Source organism: Stegodyphus dumicola, chromosome 3 (genome assembly GCF_044657685.1).
Source record: "Stegodyphus dumicola isolate Sdum_Otavi_A_Nest chromosome 3, ASM4465768v1".
NCBI classification, from domain to species: Eukaryota; Metazoa; Arthropoda; class Arachnida; order Araneae; family Eresidae; genus Stegodyphus; species Stegodyphus dumicola.
The window spans coordinates 270,359,853-270,383,969 of record NC_140770.1 but is presented as its reverse complement, the minus strand read 5'-3'; the positions used below and the strand labels follow the sequence as shown (position 1 = coordinate 270,383,969).

Sequence of the window (24,117 nt, the reverse complement as noted above, 5' to 3'; positions counted from 1 at the left end):
CACCTATCCAACTATTGTTACATTGAAACACAATTACTTTACATACTATGGGTAAATAATGAATTCTCCTAAACATTTCATAAAGGCCTTTGCAATCTGAAGCCGTACATCTCTTATCAGCGTAAGCATTACCGGACAATGTCTTGCTTAACAACTTCTAAAAATACAAAGAAAATTTAGTGATCTGGTTTCTGTGCCGTCAGAGAACTTTGGGACTTAGAGAATAATTAAAGGGTTTTGCCTGAGTGAGATCAAAAATATAAAAAAGCATTAGAATGAATCATACGAAGATGAGTGATTAAAAGGTCGAGAATTTTGTTTTAAAATATCTGTATTGTACCCATGATAGATACTTAACGCTCGCAGATTCGTCATCGTTTTTAAGTTACGAAGAATGCTTTTGATGTTTACCGAGCAGTTCAACCCGAATTGCTAATGAAAGCAAATCATAAAAATATTTACGACGAAAGAGTTGATTTTGTGGGAATATTTCCAGAAAAAGATGCGCCATTATCATTTTCATCCCAGTTATCTTTAGTTAAGGTGTCATTTAAAGAGGAGCTTGAAAAAACATGCAGTGTAAAATAGATTAAGAGAAATGTTGACAATTAATTGCAGTTCAACTTTCATCCAGCTTCCCTGATGATGTATCCTGTGTTTAATGCCTGACTGTATCTAAGCCTAAACGATCATTCTCAAAATTAAAAATTATAAAAACCTATTCGCGAAGCAGCTTAGGTCAGTAAAGGCTGGTAAGTTTAGCCTTGTTTACAACTGAGAATAATCGAGCACAAAAAATAATCTTATTAAAATAATTAATGAGTTTATTTTCATAATAGATGGAACACAGAGATTCTCATACTCCTAGTGTAAAAATGAAATATAATCTGAATAACTCGCTAGTAAATATTTTATTAAAATTATATTACCTATGTTTCATATTAATCTCTGTATGATGTCTAATAGCTTCAGATATCACACTTGTTTTCATTTAACGGGATTAAACAGGAATCAAACACATATCAACGACACATATATCGAAATATTTTTTCGATTATATTTATTGCATAAAGCTTGTATTTTTGTTACTTGTATTGCATTATATTTACTGCATAAAGCTGCTTTTATTACTTGGAAAGGATCAATTATAACTAAAAATAAATTTGGTTAAATTTGAGCGAAAAACTATAACGTTTTGTGTACTTTGTTAGCATAAAATGCACGAACCGTCTTAAAGACCAGAAGTGAATTATCACTATGTTTTGTAAAGTTCCACAGAGATAGAGAAAAGAGTGTAAAAGATCCTTTTATTTTGCAGTTGTTATGGATGATATTTTTGTCCGTCCTTAGTAAGTGTCCTCCAGCGTATATAAGAACTAAGTAAAAACTTTTCACTAATAACCATACAACCTACCACTTCTATGATATTACATGAGATTTTTTCACAACATTCATAGCTTATATAGGAGCAAAATTTAGCATTTTTGAGTTAAAATAACACTCCGAATAATGATTGTAGAAGAAACTAGAATCAGCGTAATATTCATAAATTTACAGGACTATTTTCGAAAGTTTAAATGTAGAAACTTCTTCTTCAGCTGAAGAAGCGCAAATAACGAAAGAAGCTAGTGCTAAGATAAAATAAAGGGGAAAAATCATATAGCGAATTAGATTTTGTAGATGCGTTTCACATTCATAAAAATCTCTTTCAAATCTAGTTAACGATCACAGTTCATAGGTGTTTTCATTTTTTCATAAGTATACGGCGTCAGTACATTGACTTTCTTCTCAGTCTTTTAGCCTTATCACTGGCTTCTCTTGCGTCATTTGCACTTCTACAGTTGACCTCAGAAAGGAGTTCCGCGAATTCATTACAGTTACGCTGATTCTTGTTGCTTTAACTCTGCGGAATAAAATTAAGTAATAAAATTTCCGAAAGGTAAGGAATAGGGTATTTAAAACATTTGTCAAATTAACAAAGCCATTGCTGTTCTCAACACGTTTCTATTCAAATGGCTATTTATAACATAAAAATGTGCTTTGAATAGCCGATGTGATGTCACAAACACGAATGAGGCAAAAACTTAAATAAAAATTTTTTAAAGAATTAGGTCTTAGAGTTAAAAAACATTAACAAAAACTATAAGTAATTACAAAAACAAATTAAAATCTTTATAGTCTTGGTTACAATAAACTTTAGAACACACGATGAATACTGAAAACACTTTAATAATGCACACACATTTTTTTCCGTCAAGTTATTTATATGTTTCGTACCTAATTCATATAGAAAATTCAGTTGAGGAACTGTAGTAATTGGACCAGATTTCTGAACTTAGGCAAAGCTTTCAAAGGCAATCTGTCTAACTTCTAGCTTGGGTTTGACGCAAAGCACTCCGGAAGATCGAATCTAAGTATCATCAAAGTTCTCCTCCTATAAACTTCTGAAGAAGGCTTCCGGATTAACGGATCAGTAATCCCATGTTCAACATAGGCATTATAGACACAAATATGCGTGCCTTATCCATGCACCATACCATGGCCCAATAATATGTCTAATCAACTTCCTCTAATCATTACCATCTATCATCCTGGAATGATAAAATCATTACAACCCATCTTCCGCAGAGTATTTAGCGCTGTAGAAAGGATAAGCACTAAGTACTAATTTAGCATTCCTGGATATTTTATATACTTATAAGGTACTCGCATTCAGTAGCCTTATTTAAGCATCTGTTTCTAGAATACGTAATAAATCCAAATGTAAATATTAAGGTTAACTTATGTAAGCAAGACTGAACTGGCACGTTGCAGTACATTTGCGATTTGATGTCACGTGATAAGTTTTAAATTTTTACAATTTTACAGAAAGCTTTGGTAAACATTTTAAATGGGAGGGGGAATATTAACTATCGTAAATTTTAAATTTAATTCGAATAGTTTCTAATGCTAAAGAAGCAAGGTATTTCCTAGCATCTTCCCATCTTTACTTCATTGCTTATTCTCTTTCTGTCATATCTCACGGGACTTTACGGAAAGTAATATACTTTAAAGTTTCTTTCTCTTGCTTAATGAAATTGTTGCCCGGAGTTGAGTCGTTAGAGTCGTTGACTGTAGCACCGATGGTTGCAGGGATCGAATCCTATAGAAGGCATGGATGTTTATAAGCGTACAGTACCCGTGCGGGAAGGGGCACTTCAAATATATAGTGAGCAAAATGTTCTCTCGAGAGTTACGTGGCAGAAGAAGAAGTGTGGGATACTCTTGAACTACCTTCTGACCTCCATCAAAACTGCATAGTTAATGCGGCGGGCCGAACGACCAATGCTGAAATTCTAGTGTCGGCCAATTTCTATCTGCTTACTGAAATTTTATAAAGTAACTAAAAAAGACCTCCAAACAGCAGCCCGACCTCCTGGCAGAATTTACGTCTTCATATGGTACCTTAATAAGCTACGCCAGAGCTAGCTAGAAAAGACGAAAGCCAAAGAAAAAAAAAGAAAAAAAAAAGTTTTTCGTTTTTCAAACAATGATAAAGGAAAACAGAGAAAACAAGAGTGCGTTATAAACTAAATTAAAAGAAACCACTGAAAACACGAAAATACACCCAAAAGCAAACTAACATTATGGCTAATAGTCCCTATCTTACCCTATACCAGCCGTAGTTTTGTGTGCAATCATTTTCTCTGCCACACTACTGTAATTCAATGTTCATTTTGTCTGCTCCTTGTATATCTCCAGTGAGAGCATACTCTTCAAAAAAATGACGATGATCTCCAAGTACACTGCATGAGTGGTACTTATCATAAAGCTCAAACCTTTTAAAATACACTCATGTCCATAAATTAAGGATAATGCAAAATCAGACAAAGGGAGAGTTAGAAGCAAAACAAATTTGACTTATTTGTAAATATTATTTATTAAACAAATGGTAAAGAGCAAAAAATGATGCTATATGTTTGATATTATTAAAAGAATTAGCGATGTTTCTCCCTGGAGCAAATTACAAAAAACCAATATTACATGGTTGGTATGATTGTTAATACATTGAATGTCTCAAAAACGATGCAATACAGTCCGTACAACGCCTAGGCTTGCTGAGTATCAAATTATCGAACTGATCTTGGGGGATATTACACCACTCAAAAGGCAATGCTCTCCGAAGTTCCGGTAGACATGTAGGAGGAGGTTGATGGGCTGCAACTCGCCGGCCAAGCACGTCGCACACGTGCTCTACTGGATTCAAGTCCAGTGAGAATGCTGGCCAGTCCATACGGGTGATATCCTCCGATTGAAGGCATTCGCTTACGATGTTCGCACGGTGAGGACGGGCGTTGTCATCCATAAACACAAATTATGCGCCCGTGACGCCCCGAAACAAACGTACATGTTGTTCCAGAATTACGTCCCGATAAATTTGGCTTGTCATGGTTCCAATTTGAACATGCAGGTCAGTTCTGGAACCCAGAACAATTCCACCCCAAACGAGCACTCCTGCACCACCGGTAACGGTGTCGTTCAAGAGATGTTTTCTTGGTGGTAACGGGTACCTGGAGCTCTCTAAATGAAAGTCCGGCGAGAATCAGACTGCAAGCTAAACCTGGACTCGTCGGAAAACATCACACAAGCCCACTGTTGCGGTGTCCACAATGCATGCTCTCTACTGCAGGCTAACTGCAGGCGACAGTAAGTTGCAGTAAGTGCAACGCATCTGACCTGTCTACGAGCATATAGACCAATCTGCCCTAAGCGTCTGTACACGGTCTACCTTGAAATTGTCGTACCAGTCGTTGAAGAGAGCTGACGAGACAGGTCTGAGGATGTGCTCCGCCTGTTTCTTTTGGCAGTAACTGCCAAATACCGGCCCTCATTCGGCGTTGTAACTCTGGGGCGACCTGTGCTGTAACGTCTACTCCCATTACCATCATCTTGGAATCGTTGCCAAAGCCTGGAGATGACACTCTGGGCGATTCCAAAATCGTCTGATACTTCCAGATGTGTACGCCCACATTCCAGGCGGCCCATAATTCTACAACGTAAAAAATCATCTAAATACGTTCTTTGTGTCGTAACTATTCGGTTATTGCACTGAAATGCTTATAAAGCGCCTGCGAACAATTTTACTTCATTGCCTGTATTCCTTATATATAACGCTCTTTGTTAGCATAAATTTAGGTATTTTGCATAATGAAACTCGAAAGGCATACGAAATGAACGTGCGCCAAGGTATATATTGGCGAGAGAAAGTAAAGCTCGTGTTCAATGCAGTATATTTGATTTTCACCCTAGCTACTTGTATCTGACCAAAGGTCTAATCCAGTAGTACTTTCTTCTCTTTCAGGTACGATGGCAAAGTATATTCCTGTTTATTTTTCTTATTGCCTAATATAGGTAAGCCTGATGATATTTAGTACTGATGAGGATTCTATGTAAGTTATTCTTTTGAATACTTCAATTTTAATGTCCTTGAACATTATTACTTTTTGTTATGCTTATGTTAAGCAAAATTATCCTATTTTATAAAATAAAGATTTCGTAGTTAATCTTTTGACTTATGATTCTTTAATTCTGTGCTTGAGGAAACATATTCATTACGCCTTCAGTGCTAATGCACAACCAACACTCTTACACTCTCGTCATTGTGACGTATCATCGGTGTCATCTGGTTACTTCCTGAAATTTGCATATGATGCTTGAAGATGTGTGTAGTGATTTTACAGGTGATATATTTATTTTAGAGTTGAATTTCCGCGTGACTCCAAATTATCCTTAATTTATAGACATGAGTGTATATAAAAGATGTGTTTCAAATATCTGTATATTGCCTTTCCAACGAGCAAATGTTTTTCATGTAATCTTTAGTTTATAATAATTATTTATGAACTCTAATGATATTATTGCATATGTTTGTAATACTCCTTTGGAATTGTTTTTTATATGTTTGTTTTGAATTCTGAAACATTTCAGCGTCGTGGAGTGCTTGAGATCGTTACATGTTTACTTTTAAAAAAGGTTAAACATTGTCTTTTTAAAATTGGCAACGAGAGCATAAATTCTAAGGATGTAGTGCTCACTTGTGTTTTTGTTGTTATTGTAATAGCTTTAATTATCATTTGACTTGTAGTTTGAATCTTATAAAACAAATTAATTCCAAGTATTCTTCGCTTAGTAGCACATGTTCCTCTTGGAATACAATAAAGCAGAGAGAAAAGGAAATGTGTGTTAAGTGTTGGATTGAATATTATTCAATGAATGTTCCCCATTTATCTCATTCGAAGGACGAAAAGGTAGGGTTTCAGAAACGTGATTATACAACCATGTATCATTTTCAATATTTAAATCCTTACTCGAGAAAGTGAAGTATTAAAAGAATTTGCTATAAAGATCCTTAGTAAAACATTCTTTGCGATTTCCGCAGTAATAGTACTTAAATGTTTAAGACGTACTTTATATGTCTTCAAAATTGTGCATACGGCTTCTTTCAAATCTTATTTCGTAAAATGAGAACAAGGGAGTTCTGTAATTATTATTGACTAGAAATTAAATAAATTATGTTTATTATGAACCTTGGAATTTGAATTCAGAATAATTACCGAAAATGTGGATTGCTTAGGAAATTCTCATTTTTTTTTCATTTTGTAACATTTTGACTATTTGACTGTCTCTGTCTTCGAGAGTCTTAATTTCTCATTAAAGTAGTCCATGAATCACCTTTCAGGAGACAGCTATCTCTCGAATGCTTTGCTATATAAATAGCTTTGTGTTTCCATTTGCATTTCCAACAAAGTGATGAAAATCGTGTTTTCACTACATTAGTTTATAATAATTTACTGCTAATAAAGATTCCTTGAATCTAAAACAAGTTTTAAAACTAAATCCTTACTCGAGAAAGTGAAGTTTATTAGTTTCAAAATCTATTATTATTAAAAGTTATTTAGTTTCATAATTAAAAGTTATTTAGTTTCATTATTAAAAGTTATTTAGTTTCATAATTGTTTTCATTAACATTAATATAGTTAAAAGTTAAAAAGAAATAGTTATGTTTAATTTTTAGAAAAACAATACAAATTCAAATATTTCATGTTATTACATTAAAATTCGAAAATAGTAAATCCAACTGGAAATGCATTATATATTCGCCGCCTGTCTGTGGCATCGCTTTGTGTCATTTTTCGTAATTTTAGTAGAAAATAGTAAGGTTCTATAAAGCTGTTATGTGTGAATTTTTTATTTTGGGCAGTGATCTTGTAAGGATCTTAAGTTTTACTAACGTTTATTTTATTTTAAATCTTTACTATCACTTCTTATTTTCTACTTCCGGCCAGAATTAAAAGCGTTAACTTATTTATGCAAAATTTGTCTGGCGAACGCCAAGTACTTAAGTTGTGGCTTTTTGCCAAGCGAGAGAGAGGAAAGAGAAGTATAATTTAAATGAAGGGATTTCTTCCAGTTATTGTAACTGTAGTTATGTTAATTTACATTTGTGCAGTCTTTGCAAAATATAACTTGATTCATTTCAAACGGAAAATCTTTAAAAAATTGTGCTTAGATTCAAACATGAATTTTGCTATTAAAATTATTCGGAAACATTTTCTGAAAGAATAATAATTGGTTTTGGTATGAAATTAAAAATCTTCTTTTGCTCACTAACGGCAGAGTGATAAGACAGCTGAATACTAGTAATTCAACCCGGGTTCACGTCCCGACGAACGGGCTGGCCCATGTGTAACGTGAATACAAATCAGTGTATCCTTAAACGTTTTCCATGTAAACTTTTCTGTCCATACGCAAATAGCATTGGTGTGCTTTGCCTTACTAAATTAAGCTAAGCTATATTTATGTTGTGTTTGTTATGAATAACGCTACTGCTATACTCTTAAATTCAATATGTTATGCAGTTTCCTAATTAATACTTACCAACTTTTTATTGATTTCCAAACTGAAATGTATAATTAATTTGTTAATACTCTTCAATTTTGAACAAATGGTCAACCGAAGAAGAAAATTGATTTCAAATTATTGTTAATAATTTAAGCTTATTTACTATTATTATATAAAAATTTAGATTTCAATTTATGAAAAATTAAACGATTACAAATAATTACAATTATTACTGAAGATTTTTCGTCCTCGAAATGTAACGAAATATCTTCGTAGGACGTTTAATATTAGTTATGCAAAGAAGGATATTAAAAAATTTAAAATATTTCCTCGTGGTATTTAAAGAATTAAAACATCTCTAAGGTCAATGCCAACTATAAGCCAAAAAATCTAGGAGGTAATAAATAGTCGAGTTATAAACATCAGAAATTCTTATATTTTTGAATTTTTACTATCCAAATCGCTTGCTTTTCTCCTAGGCCAAGCAAATTTAAGTTTGGTGTTAATTTATTCACAAGTTTTAACATTTTCCCAGCATAAATAAGGGCAATTATGTAAACGGAGATTATTTCTCATAAGGATTCTAATAAATCTTTAATGTTTTCGTAATTAAACATTAATTTCTTTGTTTCATTTTAATGAAACAAAAATGTAAACGAGATTGCATTTAGTGTTAGAAACCTACGTAAAAAAAAATGAGTTTTTTTTTAATTTATTTTTACTGAAATATATATAGAATGCATTTTCTGAAATATAGTCGTTTAAACGTTGTAAACTGTGTTTTTGTGGGAGGAAATAATTTACACTTCTAATTAATGAAAGAACTTAGTTTTCTACTGAACCATCATTTGTTCAACGAAAAGTAATTTGATAAGCTAACGAGAGATTAAAGCTCTTATTTAAACGAATTGAATAAGTAACTTTTACATAGCTTTGCTTCAGTTGTGTTTTGTAGATGGACAAAGTGCGACGATTATAAAAATCGAAAAGTAAAATAGACACAAACTATGCAGAATATATTTATTAATTTATTTAACATTCTTGAATTCTTTTCTGTGATTGTATCCTTAAACTTCCATATTCATTAATATATTTATTAATATATTTATTAATTTATTTAACATTCTTGAATTCTTCTCTGTGATTGTATCCTTAAACTTCCATATTTCCTAGTAAAATAAAATTGCAAATTACTGTAAAATATAGTTAAAAGTTAAAAAGAAATAGTTATGTTTAATTTTTAGAAAAACAATACAAATTCAAATATTTCATGTTATTACATTAAAATTCGAAAATAGTAAATCCAACTGGAAATGCATTATATATTCGCCGCCTGTCTGTGGCATCGCTTTGTGTCATTTTTCGTAATTTTAGTAGAAAATAGTAAGGTTCTATAAAGCTGTTATGTGTGAATTTTTTATTTTGGGCAGTGATCTTGTAAGGATCTTAAGTTTTACTAACGTTTATTTTATTTTAAATCTTTACTATCACTTCTTATTTTCTACTTCCGGCCAGAATTAAAAGCGTTAACTTATTTATGCAAAATTAGTCTGGCGAACGCCAAGTACTTAAGTTGTGGCTTTTTGCCAAGCGAGAGAGAGGAAGGAGTTAGTCGAAGCAGGCCGCTTACCTTAGAAGTTTTACTCAGTTGCTAGTTGCCTTCCAGGCCAGAGGTTTAATCCTCGTGATAATTTTAAACGTATTGTAGTGTTAACAGTTCTCTGTATTACATACGGCTTCCTGTTAATATAAGGCCAATCTTCCACGTTTATTATTCCAAATTTAAGTTAGAGTTTAGTTATATTTTTATATTCTTACGTTCAGACCACAAGTAGTTGGTCTCTGTATTCCGAAGTACGGAAATTATTGTAAAGAGTGAAAAATAAAGGGTTTGTTATACCCTTCCTGTGTATCCTGTCTACTTCCCACATTTATTGAACATAGCTTTAGTAAGCTCTCTGTTCCGAGTCAGGTCCTTGCATGTTCCCAAAGAAAGTAAGACGGAACATTGAACCTGATAGTGGCGCCCAACGAAGGAGAATAACCATGGCCGAGTTTCAAGAAGAACCTGTGTTGCCTGCAGAAGCGGCTCAGAATCCAGAAATGCCAGCTGCCGCCCTGGAAGGATTTGGTTACATCGTCCAGACCATGCGCGCTTCGATGAAACAGAAGCAACATTTAATGGAAATTCACCGGTAAACAGTTTTTTGGAAAAATTGGATGACCACATCATGCTCTACCCCTTGCACGAATTTCAAAAAGTTACCTTAGCTACCAGCGCTTTGAGGGGCCAAGCGCTTAATTGGTTCAAATGTATAGGCAGAAGTCTCTTGGGTCAAGCAGGAAGTCCCACCTATACTTACGAAAATTTCAAGACTGCCCTAGTAAAAGCCTTCCCTGTCGTAAGGGATCGTGCGATATTAGAAACGGAACTTTTCAGTATATATCAGCAAAGAATCGAAAATCTCTCAAGCTTTATTTTAAGAAAAATTCACGTCTTCAAACTCTTGTATGGAAACCGTCCGGATCCTGAGATAATTCAAGTGATTTTGCCGAGGTTACTTCCCCAAGTGCAAGACTTTATTGAATTAAGGAATCCGACTACACTGGAAAAGTTATTTGAGCTAGCAATCCAGTTTGAAAGTAGGAGAACGGCGGACATTGAAACAAGACGCCAATATCAACAACGAAACCAATCTGGTGTGCCAAGACCACAGCAAAGTCAAGCACACGGCTACGGAAGCAAAGCGAATCAGTGGGCAAGGAAACCCGAGCATTCAAAAACAGCCGGCGAACGTCGACAGTTCAATAGCAACCCAGGAAAAAAGTCTCAAGGCCAGTGGAAAAAGAAGGAAAGCATGGAAACAAAAAAAGATTTAAACTAAAACGGATTTCTGCTGACGGGAGGGTGCGGAAATCCGAAGGCCAAGAAAACCCCTCTTCCTACAAGTTAAATACAGTAATGGTGAAAAATTTGACTCTTCCGAAGATTGAAGTGTTGGTGAATAATATCCCAGCCACCGCACTACTGGATACAGGCGCGCAGTGTTCCTGTGTGGCAGAAGATTTTTTTAGGAAGTATTTTCGTAAATATCGCATATATAATTCAGATAATACGACAGTGTTAGCGGCGCAAGGACAAAGATGTAAGTGCATAGGTAAATTACCGCTATACATCCGTATCAAGGACGAACAAGTAAAGGTTATGTTTTTCATAGTAAAGAATCTGCAAGCACATATTATCTTAGGAATAGATTTTCTTTCAGAGGCACAAGCAACGCTGGATTTTAATGAAGCGTCCCTTAAGCTGACGATAAAACCAGTTCGAGAAGAAAAGGCTGAACTGCCGATGTTAAACCCTGACCACCTGCCTAATGAAGAGCAACGAAGAATATGACAAGTGGTAAGTGAATTTACTTCGTTATTTAGTGATATTCCAGGATTTACTCAGGTTACTAACCATAGTATTGACACCGGAGATTCAATGCCAGTTCGCCACAAAGCATACCGGTATGATAAGAATAAGGAAAAAAATTATAGAATGGCATATCACCGATATGCTACGTAAAAAGATCATAACGCCCATCTCAAGTAGTTATGCTAGCCCGGTGGTTTTATGTAAGAAAAATAATGACTATCCTTTGACACATCCAAAAAGGTGGAGATTCGCGATTGACTACCGTAAATTAAACTCCATAATTAAATATCCGGTATATCCGTTACCTATTATTGAAGAAATTCTAAGGAACATAACATCGACCAGATATATGACGACTTTAGACTTAACGACTGGTTATTTTCAAATAGGGGTGAGGCCTGAGGACGTGCCTAAGACTGCTTTTATAACCAAGTCTGGCACTTATGCATTTCTGCGTATGCCGTTTGGCCTTTCAAGGGCACCGGCAACATTTCAGCGATGTATGGACATTGTGTTAAGGCCTGTTCTTGGAAAGTCCACATTTATCTATTTAGACGATATCATTATTACTAGTGATAATCTCGACCAACATGCACAGGATTTAAGACAGGTGTTTTCTTTATTAAATGAGGCCGGTCTAAAAGTTAATGTCGAAAAGTGCAAATTTGCAGCCCCTGAATTAAAATATTTAGGTTACAAAATATCTCAGAAAGGAATCGAGACAGACGAATCAAAAATAATTGCTGTACAAAAGTATCCGGCTCCAAACACGGCGAAGAAGCTCTCTTCTTTTCTAGGACTTTGTTCATGTTATAGGTCCTTTATAAAAGATTTTGCAGCTATTGCTGAACCATTGTTAAAATTAAAAAGGAAAAAGGCAAGATTCTCGTGGACGGCCGAAGCCAATAGTGCGTTTGAAAAATTAAAGCAAGCATTAACGCAAGCCCCTGTGTTGAAATTTCCTGAAAAGGATGAGAATTTAGAAATTTCAGCGGATGCTTCGGATTATGCGGTAGGAGCGGTACTTTCACAAAATCAGCAGCCCGTGGCATTTTTTAGCCGAACTTTAAATCAAACACAAAGAAACTATTCCGCGACGAAGAGAGAGGCACTTGCAGTTCTGTTAGCAGTGCAAAAGTTCCGAGTCTATTTTGGAAAGGCACCAATAACAGTGTACTCTGTACTGATCATGCGGCGGTAACTAGATTGTACTCAGGGAAAAACTTATCCCCAAGGTTAATAAGATGGGCACTCAAGCTACAAGAATATAATCTGGTAATCAAGCATATCCCCGGAAAGGAAAATATCGTAGCAGATGCCCTATCAAGGATTAAAATAGACGAACAAGGCAATACCGTAAAGATGGCAATGCTTACAGCATGTACAATAAATTCCCGAGAAACTGTAATAACCGAACTGGGTAAGGATCCTGAGTTTGGAAGCATTTATGAGTATTTGAAGGATCCTGAAAATTTTAGCCACCAAGATATTGTGGCGATAAGAAATAGGGCGGCCCATTACGAACTAATAGATGGTCTATTATTTTATACAAAAACTACGAATTCCAACAACGAATTTCGACCTGTTATCCCAGCTAAAATAGCAGCTCTTGCAGATTAAATATCCTGCAAGAGCTCCATGACAGCCCTTTAGCTTCTCATGCTGGTATTCGAAAAACTATCCAACGCGTACGCGAGGCAGTCTACTTTCCTGAACTGCAAAAGTTAACAAGGGCGTATGACCAGTCCTGCCCAACATGTCAAGCAGTTAATTATATTAATTTCCGCCCGGCCGGGTTTCTAAATAGTATTAAATCCGAATTTCCAAATGAAATAATTGGCATCGATTTATTGGGCCCTTTCCCAAAAAGTCAGTTAAATAAAAGTCGCTATCTCCTTGTTATGGTTGATCATTTTAGTAAATGGACCGAAATTGTTCCCTTAAAACGAGCCTCCGCGAAATTGGTTACCGATTCTATTTTAAATAAATATATTTTAAAATACGGGGCGCCCCTAAAAGTTATATCGGATAATGGTCCTCAATTTGTAAGTAATATATTTGAAGACATGTGCCAAAAACTGGGCATACGTCATTTAAAAATGGTCCCGTATCGGCCGCAATCAAATATAGCGGAACGGGTCAATAGAAATATAGTGAAAATTATCCGTAGTTATGTTAAAAATTTTCATAAAAGCTGGGATAACTATGTCAATGAGTTTGCTTTCGCCCTTAGGACCGCAAAACATGATACAACGGGCAAAACTCCTGCTGAGTTATTTTTAGGCAGAAAGATTATAACGCCGTTAGATAAATTATTTTATGTGCAACAAAGAGCCCCAGAATTTAAAATGGGTGATATAGAAAAATTAAAGAAGCAAAAAAGAATACTGAAGTAGCACAGAGAAAACAGAAGCTTTATTATGACATGAAACGACGGGGAGTAACTTATAAAGTAGGGGATGAAGTGTTAAAAATTAAGCATTCACTTTCTTCAGCACCAGAAGATAAAACTGCCAAATTTTTTCCACGATTTGAAGGACCATATGTCATAGAAAAAATAACTCACGCTGTAGTAGTGTTAAAAGCCAGAAATGGTGAAACCTGTTCCGCAAACATTGATCAAATCAAGCCCTACTTCGATCGTAATAAAATGCAAATCTTTTCAGATCTTTTGCAGGATCCGGCACGGCAGACACCGCAGGCACAAGCTCCAGAGGTGGAACAACGTCAAGCACAAGGACAAGCCATTAAGAGGTAGGAGCAATTGAAAAGAAAGTTTCCCCGCTGGAAAATTGAAGTTAACAAGAAAAAGAAGCCGTTCCACCGTCCAGAAAAGAGAGCTCACGAACACCCCCAGAATGAAGAAGGGAGAAGTACGACGAATCCAAAGAAAGCCAGGAAAAATAACGGCAACTATAACCTGGCTCCCAAACGGAAGATCGACTCATCGGACAGGACTCTCCGCAGCAAATGTCGCCGAACTGCGGAAGGGCCACCAGCGGCGGAGGAAAAGTTACAAGGAAAATTTGAACGGCCAGCAACGAGGTCCAAGCAGGAACGCGAAAGAAGTGTCCCGGTTCCGCCAATACCAGCTTATACCGCCAATACCTGCACACATTTATTATAAACGGCCAAGACCACAGGCAGAGGCGAAAAAGAAGGTATTCAAGGGTGACCGAACTGGAGAAAAAAAGAAAGCTTCTAGAAATAGGCTCTGAAGGGCGAGCCCGCACAAGAAGGAGGATAAATCAAACGAGAATCTGCGCTACCTTCCAGGACTGGGCTCAGAAAAGAATGTCCGAATATCACAAAGATAAGTAAAATTTTATGTTACTTTGCAAACTTAAGTTAATCTTTCATTCTTACTGCAAGTGGCAGATTTCAAGAAGTTTTACCTCATGCGAGGTCTACCTTTATCGCCAAAAAGGCGAGAAATGAGTTGTTACCGATTTTGGTATTATGTTTTTCAATTACTCGAGCGTAAAACTAAAGTTGATGTATAATAGGAATATGTAAAGACTTAAATATTGTAAAAGTTATTGTATAAATTTTATTTAAAACATTCTGGCAAGAAAGAAGTTTTAGTCTGAAAGACTTTTTGAAATGTAGTATTTCAATGTAGAAGAATTGGCACTTGCTTTGAAAAGACTAGAAGTTAACAATGTACTACTAATGTATGTTTTAAAATGCGTAAAATTAACGGCATGTTAATATGTTCTTATATACAATGTGAACTGTTATTTTAAATGTTAAGAAATACTGTGATATGGTAAAAGTGAAAGTAATGCCAAAAATTTTAAACTTATTCGTGTGACTGAAAAAAGACCAAATTATGGTGAATATGTGTTAAAGGTTAAATGAATGTAGTTAGGCTCTCTGACGCTACACTTCAGAGTTAGCCACTTTCAGAATAGTACCTCAGGGTTTAGAGTTGAAGATAGGGTGTGTTAAGAGGTCTTGTCATGTTGAATTTTAACACGTTAGTGTTTTGATTGTAGGAGGCAGTGTTGAACACGTATACATAAACACATTCGTGTTTGGTGTTCTTTTACAACACATGTCAGAGAGCACGGGGAGAGATAATTAAAATAGTCATGAATGAAATAAGAATGTTAAGAGAAATATAAATATGCATGTTACTTGCCATTTCATTGTGTAACATTTCATTAAACTAGTTTTCCTTCCAGATCTCTGGAAGGAACCAGATTTGAATAAAAGCTCCTGTTTAGATGCAGTACAGATGAAAAATTAGGTGTCCATGGAGCTGCTATTGTAAAAACATTTTTTTTTTTAAATTTCTAGTTTCTAGTGAGAAATGTTTGTAAAAGATTGGCCTCGCGTTAGATTCTAGAGCTAAAAGTTTTCAACAAGGTCGTTTTAGACCTCAGTTTCAAACTAATTAACTCTGGCGGGAAGTATGTAAGGATTTTAAGTTTTACTAACGTTTATTTTATTTTAAATCTTTACTATCACTTCTTATTTTCTACTTCCGGCCAGAATTAAAAGCGTTAACTTATTTATGCAAAATTTGTCTGGCGAACGTCAAGTACTTAAGTTGTGGCTTTTTGCCAAGCGAGAGAGAGGAATGAGTTAGTCGAAGCAGGCCGCTTGCCTTAGAAGTTTTACTCAGTTGCTAGTTTCCTTCCAGGCCAGAGGTTTAATCCTCGTGATAATTTTAAACGTATTGTAGTGTTAACAGTTCTTTGTACTATATACGGCTTCCTGTTAATATAAGGCCAATCTTCCACGTTTATTATTCCAAATTTAAGTTAGAGTTTAGTTATATTTTTATATTCTTACGTTCAGACCACAAGTAGTTGGTCTCTGTATTCCGAAATACGGAAATTATTGTAAAGAGTGAAAAATAAAGGGTTTTGTATACCCTTCCTGTGTATCCTGTCTACATCCCACATTTATTGAACATAGCTTTAGTAAGCTCCCTGTTCCGAGTCAGGTCCTTGCATGTTCCCAAAGAAAGTAAGGCGGAACATTGAACCTGATAATCTAACATACGTAATATATTTGCATATATAGGAAGTGATGTTATACAGCTAATATATGCGCAGCATTCTGGGCAACCGTATTTTGAAATATATGACTAGAAATTACTTTGCCATGTTTTATATGCTGTAGGCAATGTTTACAATACTAAACAAGTAGCTGAAAGATGCAGCAGAAAAAAATACACATTCCTTCTGTTGTCTCAGTAGCTAATAAAAATTCTTGCTATTTACGCAGCCTTTCAGTACCCTTGCATTGCTGCTTGCATCTTCCCGGTCTGAAAATTGGGAACTCTACTGCACACATTTATTATAAAGTTATTCAGTAAGATTGAGTATGGAAATATGCACTTCCATAAATCGAAATTCTCCACATTTTATTCTATTATTCAAATGCAAATATTGTTACTGATTAATTTGTGCTAAGTCCAAATACTTTTAAGTGCTTTTTACGGAGATTTTCAGCAAAATATATGGTAGGTCTACTCTAGAGACAATGCTTATAGCAATTTAAATTACTTCAGAATTTTCTAAGCTGCCTTTACCTTAAAATGTTGTTGAAAAATCTTTTGTGAAAACAAAACCCTTAACCGACTGTTGGGGAGAGAAAGTAAAACATATAATTTTCCAAGTGATCATGCTAACTTCTGTAAACTTAAATCGTAAAACTATATTTTCTGAAGAAGTAAATCCAAAATTAAGTTGTATTCATAAGAAAAAAGCAAGGCAAAACATATAAACCTAGTTAACCCAATTCAGTGTTGTTCCTAATTTTAATAATAGAGACGTTTCTAATCAATTAAATAGAGTCAATGAATACTGAATTACATTCTTTATTTGAATAATATAATTTTATCTTCAATATTCCAACTCTGGTAAAGTAATTAAAAAATATTTGATAATATTTGAAACAACAAAATGTACCAAATAATATATGAGTTAAAAGTGTAACAGAAAGTTTCTTTATTCTGGAAATTTTTAATTTTTTACTTGCAAATAGATATTACATCTTTGTAGATTTTACATCATCTACAAAAATATTTGATAATATTTGAAACAACAAAATGTACCAAATAATATATGAGTTAAAAGTGTAACAGAAAGTTTCTTTATTCTGGAAATTTTTAATTTTTTACTTGCAAATAGATATTACATCTTCAGACATAATAGAAATTTCATATTATTTCCAAAACTGATGGATATATTTTAATGGAATTTTATGGACACATGTCGATACAATAAAAAGTACCATTCAACTATCATTTTTCGCTTTCATGATCCCGTCTAAAGCACATCGGTTTTGCAAAGTTTAAAACAAAGCTAGAATAATTGAGAGAAATACGCTATAGTTTAAGAAAACGTTAATTGCACAAAATTAACGATTGCACTTACTAACCGAAAGGATATTTTACAAAGGTCGTTGTGTTGGAGCCGGTCCACGATAATAATGTTTAATATACGCATTCGTGCAGGGTCTGTAACAGCAGTCATTGACGGCCCCTCTTCTACGAATTTTGTGTTCATCAACTGCGCGACTTTCACCGGAGAGCCATGCCAGTACTGGATCTGTTTAACGAAAAGAAATCAGAATTTAGTTTTATGAATGAAATTATGAGACATATTAACCATAATTCCTTTTAACTCCAGATTAGAGGAAGGTAAGCTTCAGAAAACAATTTTAAAGCACGTAACTAATTGACGGAAATTAACCCCGAATCACTATTTCTTATTAGTAATAAGTAAATGTTATAACACTAAGTCAACCATTCGGACCTCAAAGTAATCCATATTTTATTAGAAATTCGTGCTTGAATTCCAGATAACATATGGATGTTTGAGATTATAGGCTATTTTAGAAATGGAAACAGAATTTTTCACTGCGAAATTCGTTCTGAAAAGTTAGTGCTTCGTAAAGGGAGAAAAGAGATCTTCAAATTCCGTATTTCAGAAAGTCGCAAAAGTACTCTAATGTACACTGAAGTGCCATTGAATTAGGGATAGCAAGTCAATAATGAGTTGAGCCTCCTCTGGACTTTATAATGGCTGCCAAACGACGAAGCGTAGATTCAGTATTTCTGGATGCATTCAGCGGGAATGGCTTGCCAAACATCGGATAGAGCTGTCTATAATTTAGGAAGAGTCGCTAGTGTTGTGTAATGAGGCTTCAAACCTTTCTCCAAAACGTCCGAAACGTGCTCAGTAGAATTTAAGGCAGGGCTTTTAAGTAGTGAATTTATGACAGAGAAGTTAGAGGAACCCTCATCCAACCAGGCAGTAGCCAAGCGGGACCTGTGAGAGGTGCAGTCATCTTGCGGGGATACTCCATTTCTGTGTTAATAACAGGACAACATAAACGGATGGAGATGATCGCCCAGCAATTCTACGTACCGAATCATATTGAGGGAGGTTGGTACAAGTACCAAAGATCCCAAACACTGCCAAGAGAAAACATCCCAGACCATGATTAAGCCACCATGGCCTTGTACAGTTCCAATCTGCCGTACAGGGTTCATGGCTTCATGGTCTTCCGTACAGGGTACAGGGTTCATGGCTTCTTGAGTCTGATGCCATATTCTCAACCTTCCATCGGTATTAATTAGTCGGAATCGTGACTTATCACTCCTTGCTACTCATTTTAAGTCCACTAGAGTCTATTCTCTGTATTCTCTTGCCCAGGCAAGAAGTGCAGCTCGATGACATGCATTCAGCAAAGGTACTCTCGTGGGCTACGGCTTCCGAAGCCCATGTGGTGAAGCGAGCGTTGCACGATCCTTTACCCACTGTACGACTGTCGCCCTGATTCAGCTGGCTGGTAATTTGAGCTAATGTTTGGCTTCGCTGACTATGTACAATACAGCTGAGCCGTCTCATCCCACACTTGTTCTAGGTTAATTGTCCTTTGCAATTTGCCTGATCACTAGTTCTTTTTCCCACCATCCGTGTATTCTCGGTATACTCTTGACACTGTCGACCTTGAAAATCTTAGCCTGCTGAGGATTTTGGATATTGAATCGCTCATGTATTGAGTGTCTGCTATCTATCCGACATAGAATCTGTCTAAATCAGAAGGTTTACTCATACTGGTTATTGAAACGACTGATTAACAACAACCGTAATTACTAGCTGTATGTGCATTTACCACAACTTCCTCACGTGAGCACAGATGCCACACATCTCTATAAAATTTGCATAGCCATGTCTATCCCTATTCAATGGCACTTCATTGTGTATCTATCTGCGCATGGTCCACATATATGTTATTAAACTGTTGAAATTGAGGAATACTTGTTATCCGATTCTTCCCTCACAAGTTCATCACAATGTTTATTCAATAATCGGTTCTTCTTTATTGTTGACAAATATTTCAAAAGCTAAAAGTATTTAATGAGCAAGCTGTTATTCTAGTAGTATATGAATGATCTCGATTAAAACTAGACTACGTTGCTACTGTAAAAGGGGAAACACTTTTCAAATTGTTGTCTCCAAATATTATCGCCCTGTGCTATATTTAAACAAATTAAATAATGAAGAATCTCCATATATGTATGCATGTTGAAAAAACGACGGTATATTCATCAGATTTTGAATAACTTGGTCCTTCTTGCGCACTTGGAAACCTGAATTTTGAATTTTACATTTTATAGTTCATAGTTTGTAAAATTTTAATGAATTTTTTTATGAAGAAACTTAAATTTCAAAGCGAGAAGTGGCAACACTGTACGGAATAAAACATTTTTTTCTTCAGCGCGTGAAACTGTATTGAAAATTCTAAAGATACGCTTTTTTAACTATTTTGGGATTTTGCTGTTGAATTGAATTTTATGGAGTGTAAATGATGTTTAATAAATAAAGTAAACACACAAAGGTTAATAATAAAAAGACAAAAATTTTGTAAAGCCGTTTTAGAAAGAAAACTGAACATTGATATAATGCACTGAGGGAAAAACTGAAAAAAAATATAGAAAAGTGTGTGGCAACACTGTAACACTGTATCGGATATACTAAACATATGCTGATATGCTACTTCCGAAATTTTTGTAATTTTACTGTTGTGGTGCATATGGCGTAAGTGCGATGATGCTTAGCAATAAAAGTAAAGAGATTCAAAAATGTGTTAGCAAAAAGGAGTGAATGTAGCAAGAGATGGATAGATTGCGAACTCAGCGAAAACATCAAAAATATTAACGAATCCTTTTGGGCAATGGTTAAAATCTGAACCCTTTCAGATTTTTTAAATATTTTTCTTTATTTAAATATTCTAAAAGAACAATGTTTTCTTCTTTTAGGTCTTTATTACAATAATTAATAATAATTTATTTATTATTAATTAATAATGTAAAGATTGCCAAAAGTGCTTAAGAAGCGTGTTTGCTTTAGAAGAACCGTAGTTCAAATGTTGTTTAGTGAGAGCAATTTTGCAGTAGATTTCACTGGCTTCAATTGTAGAAAACAATGCAGCAGATTTCCTGCATTTCGCAAATATGCAAAATTCTAATTAATTGATTCCTTGTCTTGAAACTTATTATTTTCCTGGTACTACAAAATTAAATTTGCTGGGAATTTGTTTATAGGCTTTTATTATTTTCCTTCGATTTAAATAACATGTCAGTAATAAGTAATAAAATGGTACCTCAGTATACGTCAGTAACCCGTTCCAGATCCTAGGACGTACACAAAACTTTCCCAATAAGAAATAAAGGGAAAATAATTAATCTGTTAATATAAAAAATCATTTTATTATTACTGTAACACTGTTTAAATCTAAAATATATATACAGTGGGTGCAATACATATAGTACGTAAATGAAACACTGCAAGTAATACTGTGCATGAAACCTTTCTGCTATCCGCAACACGAGGAATTTTCCAACATACGCTAACATCTTTGTTTCTGTATGGTTAGCGATTTCACCCTATTCGCAATTTTAGCCAACTTATTTGATTTTCACAGTCGTAGACATAATCGTACTTGGCATATGGTATGCAGTGGAGGAGATCCGGATACGCATGCCATCTTCATACTTCTCAACAATCTCCCTTTTTTAACCTCCATAGTGATCCTAATAATTTTCTTTTTTGCTTGACTCTTTACATTACATTTTCTTTTTCTTTCAGTTCATCGTTAATGAATTTACAAAACCTTTATACTTAAAAACACTCACAAGTGTAGTGCGTTAGTCGGCGCTCATCTAACTCGAGCAATATTCCAAGCAAATATCGTATACCAAATAAAAATGTTCGCGTGCAGACGGGAAGTATACAAACCTGGTTGTATTTCAAAGCGGATGTCTACCGAGGTAACAATGTACAATCAAATATGCATCTTCGAAAGGCAATTCCTTATATTTTTTCATTAAGATGTATTTGTACAACACTTAAAATAAATAACATTTGGCAAACATATAGCTGACCAACACTTATATGATAGCAATTACTTAGCATGTACTGACCAGTAGTTCTCAACTCAGGCGCAGCCGCTTTCTTAAGAGAACGCCTTAGCTCGCGACATTACTCAGTCTTCTAGTGATTTCGCAATTCAGATTTCTTTTTCATTCGTTATTTCTAACTTCTTTGTCTCTCGATATCTAAAGTTCTCAGACGGCAATTTGAAGCGCAGATTAGCGAGCTATTTTAAATAATTATGTTTTGTATTTGAGATTGTATTTTATGTAAAACTCTCCTGAATATTTGAAACAAACATTGTACGTATGTAACTTAGAATTCGTAATTCAAAATAGCATATTTAATACGACATTTTTTTTTAATTTGTTCCTCATTTTTTGATCTGTAAGAAATTTGTTTCAAAATGAGAAAGAAAATGCATTTTTTATTCTGATTTGTTGAGGAGTCTAAATCTTTGAAGTATTGGTAGTATTGAATTCGCAGATATGTTGGTATGTAGGTGAAGACTTAATGCTGAAACCTTATAGATGACATTATGGTTTATCTAAGATAAATTAGATAAGGTTTCTTACGCTTCGACGTGCAGTAGAAACTCATCTCTCCTATTTCTTGTGAGGCGTTATTTCCACAGTTAATGCTTATCTGGAATCCTGTTACCCACTTGCTTTGTTTTAAAATATGTATACATCCATTCTGTTACGATAAAGAAATACGCTAGAACCTACAGTATATACTTTTTTTTTTTTTTTTTTGGAAAGAGATATTTCTAGTCGTGTTAGGAAATTTCAAATGTAAAAAAAAAAAGTATGGCTTACCTATAAAGCGTTTCCTTTTCTGATTGTCCGGTGTGTAGTACACTCCATCGCAGACCGCTGAAAACCTGTTTTCCAGCTGATCCCCACAACTTTGTAAAGAAGTGTACTCTCCAATTGTCAAATAAAAATTTTGTGTTGTTGAAATTGGAGTAATGCTGGAAGTTTCTGAGAGAGAATTTTCGACAATACCACTCTCACGTTTTGTCAGGACGGCTCCTTCGTTCCATGAGACAAGCGTCATCAAAATCACGCTGATTAAGAGAAATGACCTAACTGACCTAATCGTATAAAGAACACTTGATAAATAAAGGTTTGTTTCAGTTTCTTGCTCACGGTAACGTTCACTTAGAAAACAAACAGATTACTGGACTATTCCAGCAAAACATTTAATTTTTAAAAGCATAAGCCAGCTAATGCAGTTGTTCTCCCTGTTATTCAGATAAAAAGTATATGCAGATATTACATGGATATTATTAAGGAAAAGATTCATGTAAGGTAGACTTTTCAAACTAAAACAATTCCGTTTCATCTAACCAAGAAAATAGTAATTGGTTTGAATTGGCTTCCATTAAATAACAATTTGGGCGGGGAAAGAGAAAAATCTGTTTATATTATGCAAAAATGGTCTGGTTTAAAAAATTATTGAATTTATATGACTTAAAACCTAATCTTTCATTGAAACAAATGGCATAAACATCTATTTAGGAATTGCATAAAAGTTTGGATTTCATTAAATACAAAATGTGAATCTAACGTAACAAGAGCTAACGTAATAATACCAAAAATACATACAAATCACTACATTTTTAAAGCGAGTGTTTGCTTTCGACATTTGAGTTCAACAACGCAGTATGTTTGGCAATATACTCACCTTAGAAATATTTGTATAAGGTGTTTAAATTTTTAAAGCCTGGTGGTTTCATTTATATGAAAATAAGACTTCTGTTTGGTTTGACTAATTTGGCTATTAAAAATAATTCTCATAATGATAGTATTTTCTAAGCACCTGAATATAATGTAAGAACGGTTTATTTTTGTTAAAATGCCTCGTACAATAAAACTACCTTGTCTCACCCATTTTTTAAATCAGAAACTCGAGTCTGCAACTAGCTATTTTAAAACACATTGCAAGGCCACATGCACGTGTAATACTATGAAATATAAACCTCAAATTACCAAACATTTTTGCATAATTTCAGTTTGTTGCCAATTTGCGTCTTTTTAAATTATGTAATTTTCCAACATGATTTACTGGAAGCAATACATTTCAATTATATTTTTAGTCCAAAGAGGCTTCGTCCCTGAATGACTATTATTTTCGTTTTGCGATTTTGCGTTGGTTCACTATAAATATCCGTTTTACTTTTCAAACTGTTGCCACCAAATAATACGAGTCCTGAATTGTATTTGGAGAAATTGAATAATGAAAAATCTGCATAAATGTATGCATATTTCTCGCATTGTGATAAAACATCGGTACATAGAGCTTTCGAATTTTGAATGATGTAATCCTCCTACGAATATGGGCATGTGAAAGACCAAATTTGAAATTTGGAATTTGTTTTATTATCGATTCCATATTTTGTAAACCTTTAACGAA

The 24,117-nt window shown here is 34.6% G+C and overlaps 1 protein-coding gene across 1 annotated transcript; it reads right to left on the bottom strand.

Annotated features, from left to right (window-relative positions):
* Positions 1-8,912: 8,912 nt before the first annotated feature.
* On the bottom strand, positions 8,913-22,906 carry LOC118204099 (bombyxin A-1 homolog). Its single transcript, XM_085812405.1, has 3 exons — positions 22,518-22,906; positions 17,696-17,865; positions 8,913-9,050 (listed from the first exon to the last, which is right to left on the bottom strand). The coding sequence occupies exons 1-2, from the start codon at positions 22,756-22,758 to the stop codon at positions 17,708-17,710; spliced, it is 399 nt and encodes a 132-aa protein (XP_085668531.1). The 5' UTR covers positions 22,759-22,906; the 3' UTR covers positions 8,913-9,050; positions 17,696-17,707.
* Between the last annotated feature and the right edge of the window lie 1,211 nt (positions 22,907-24,117).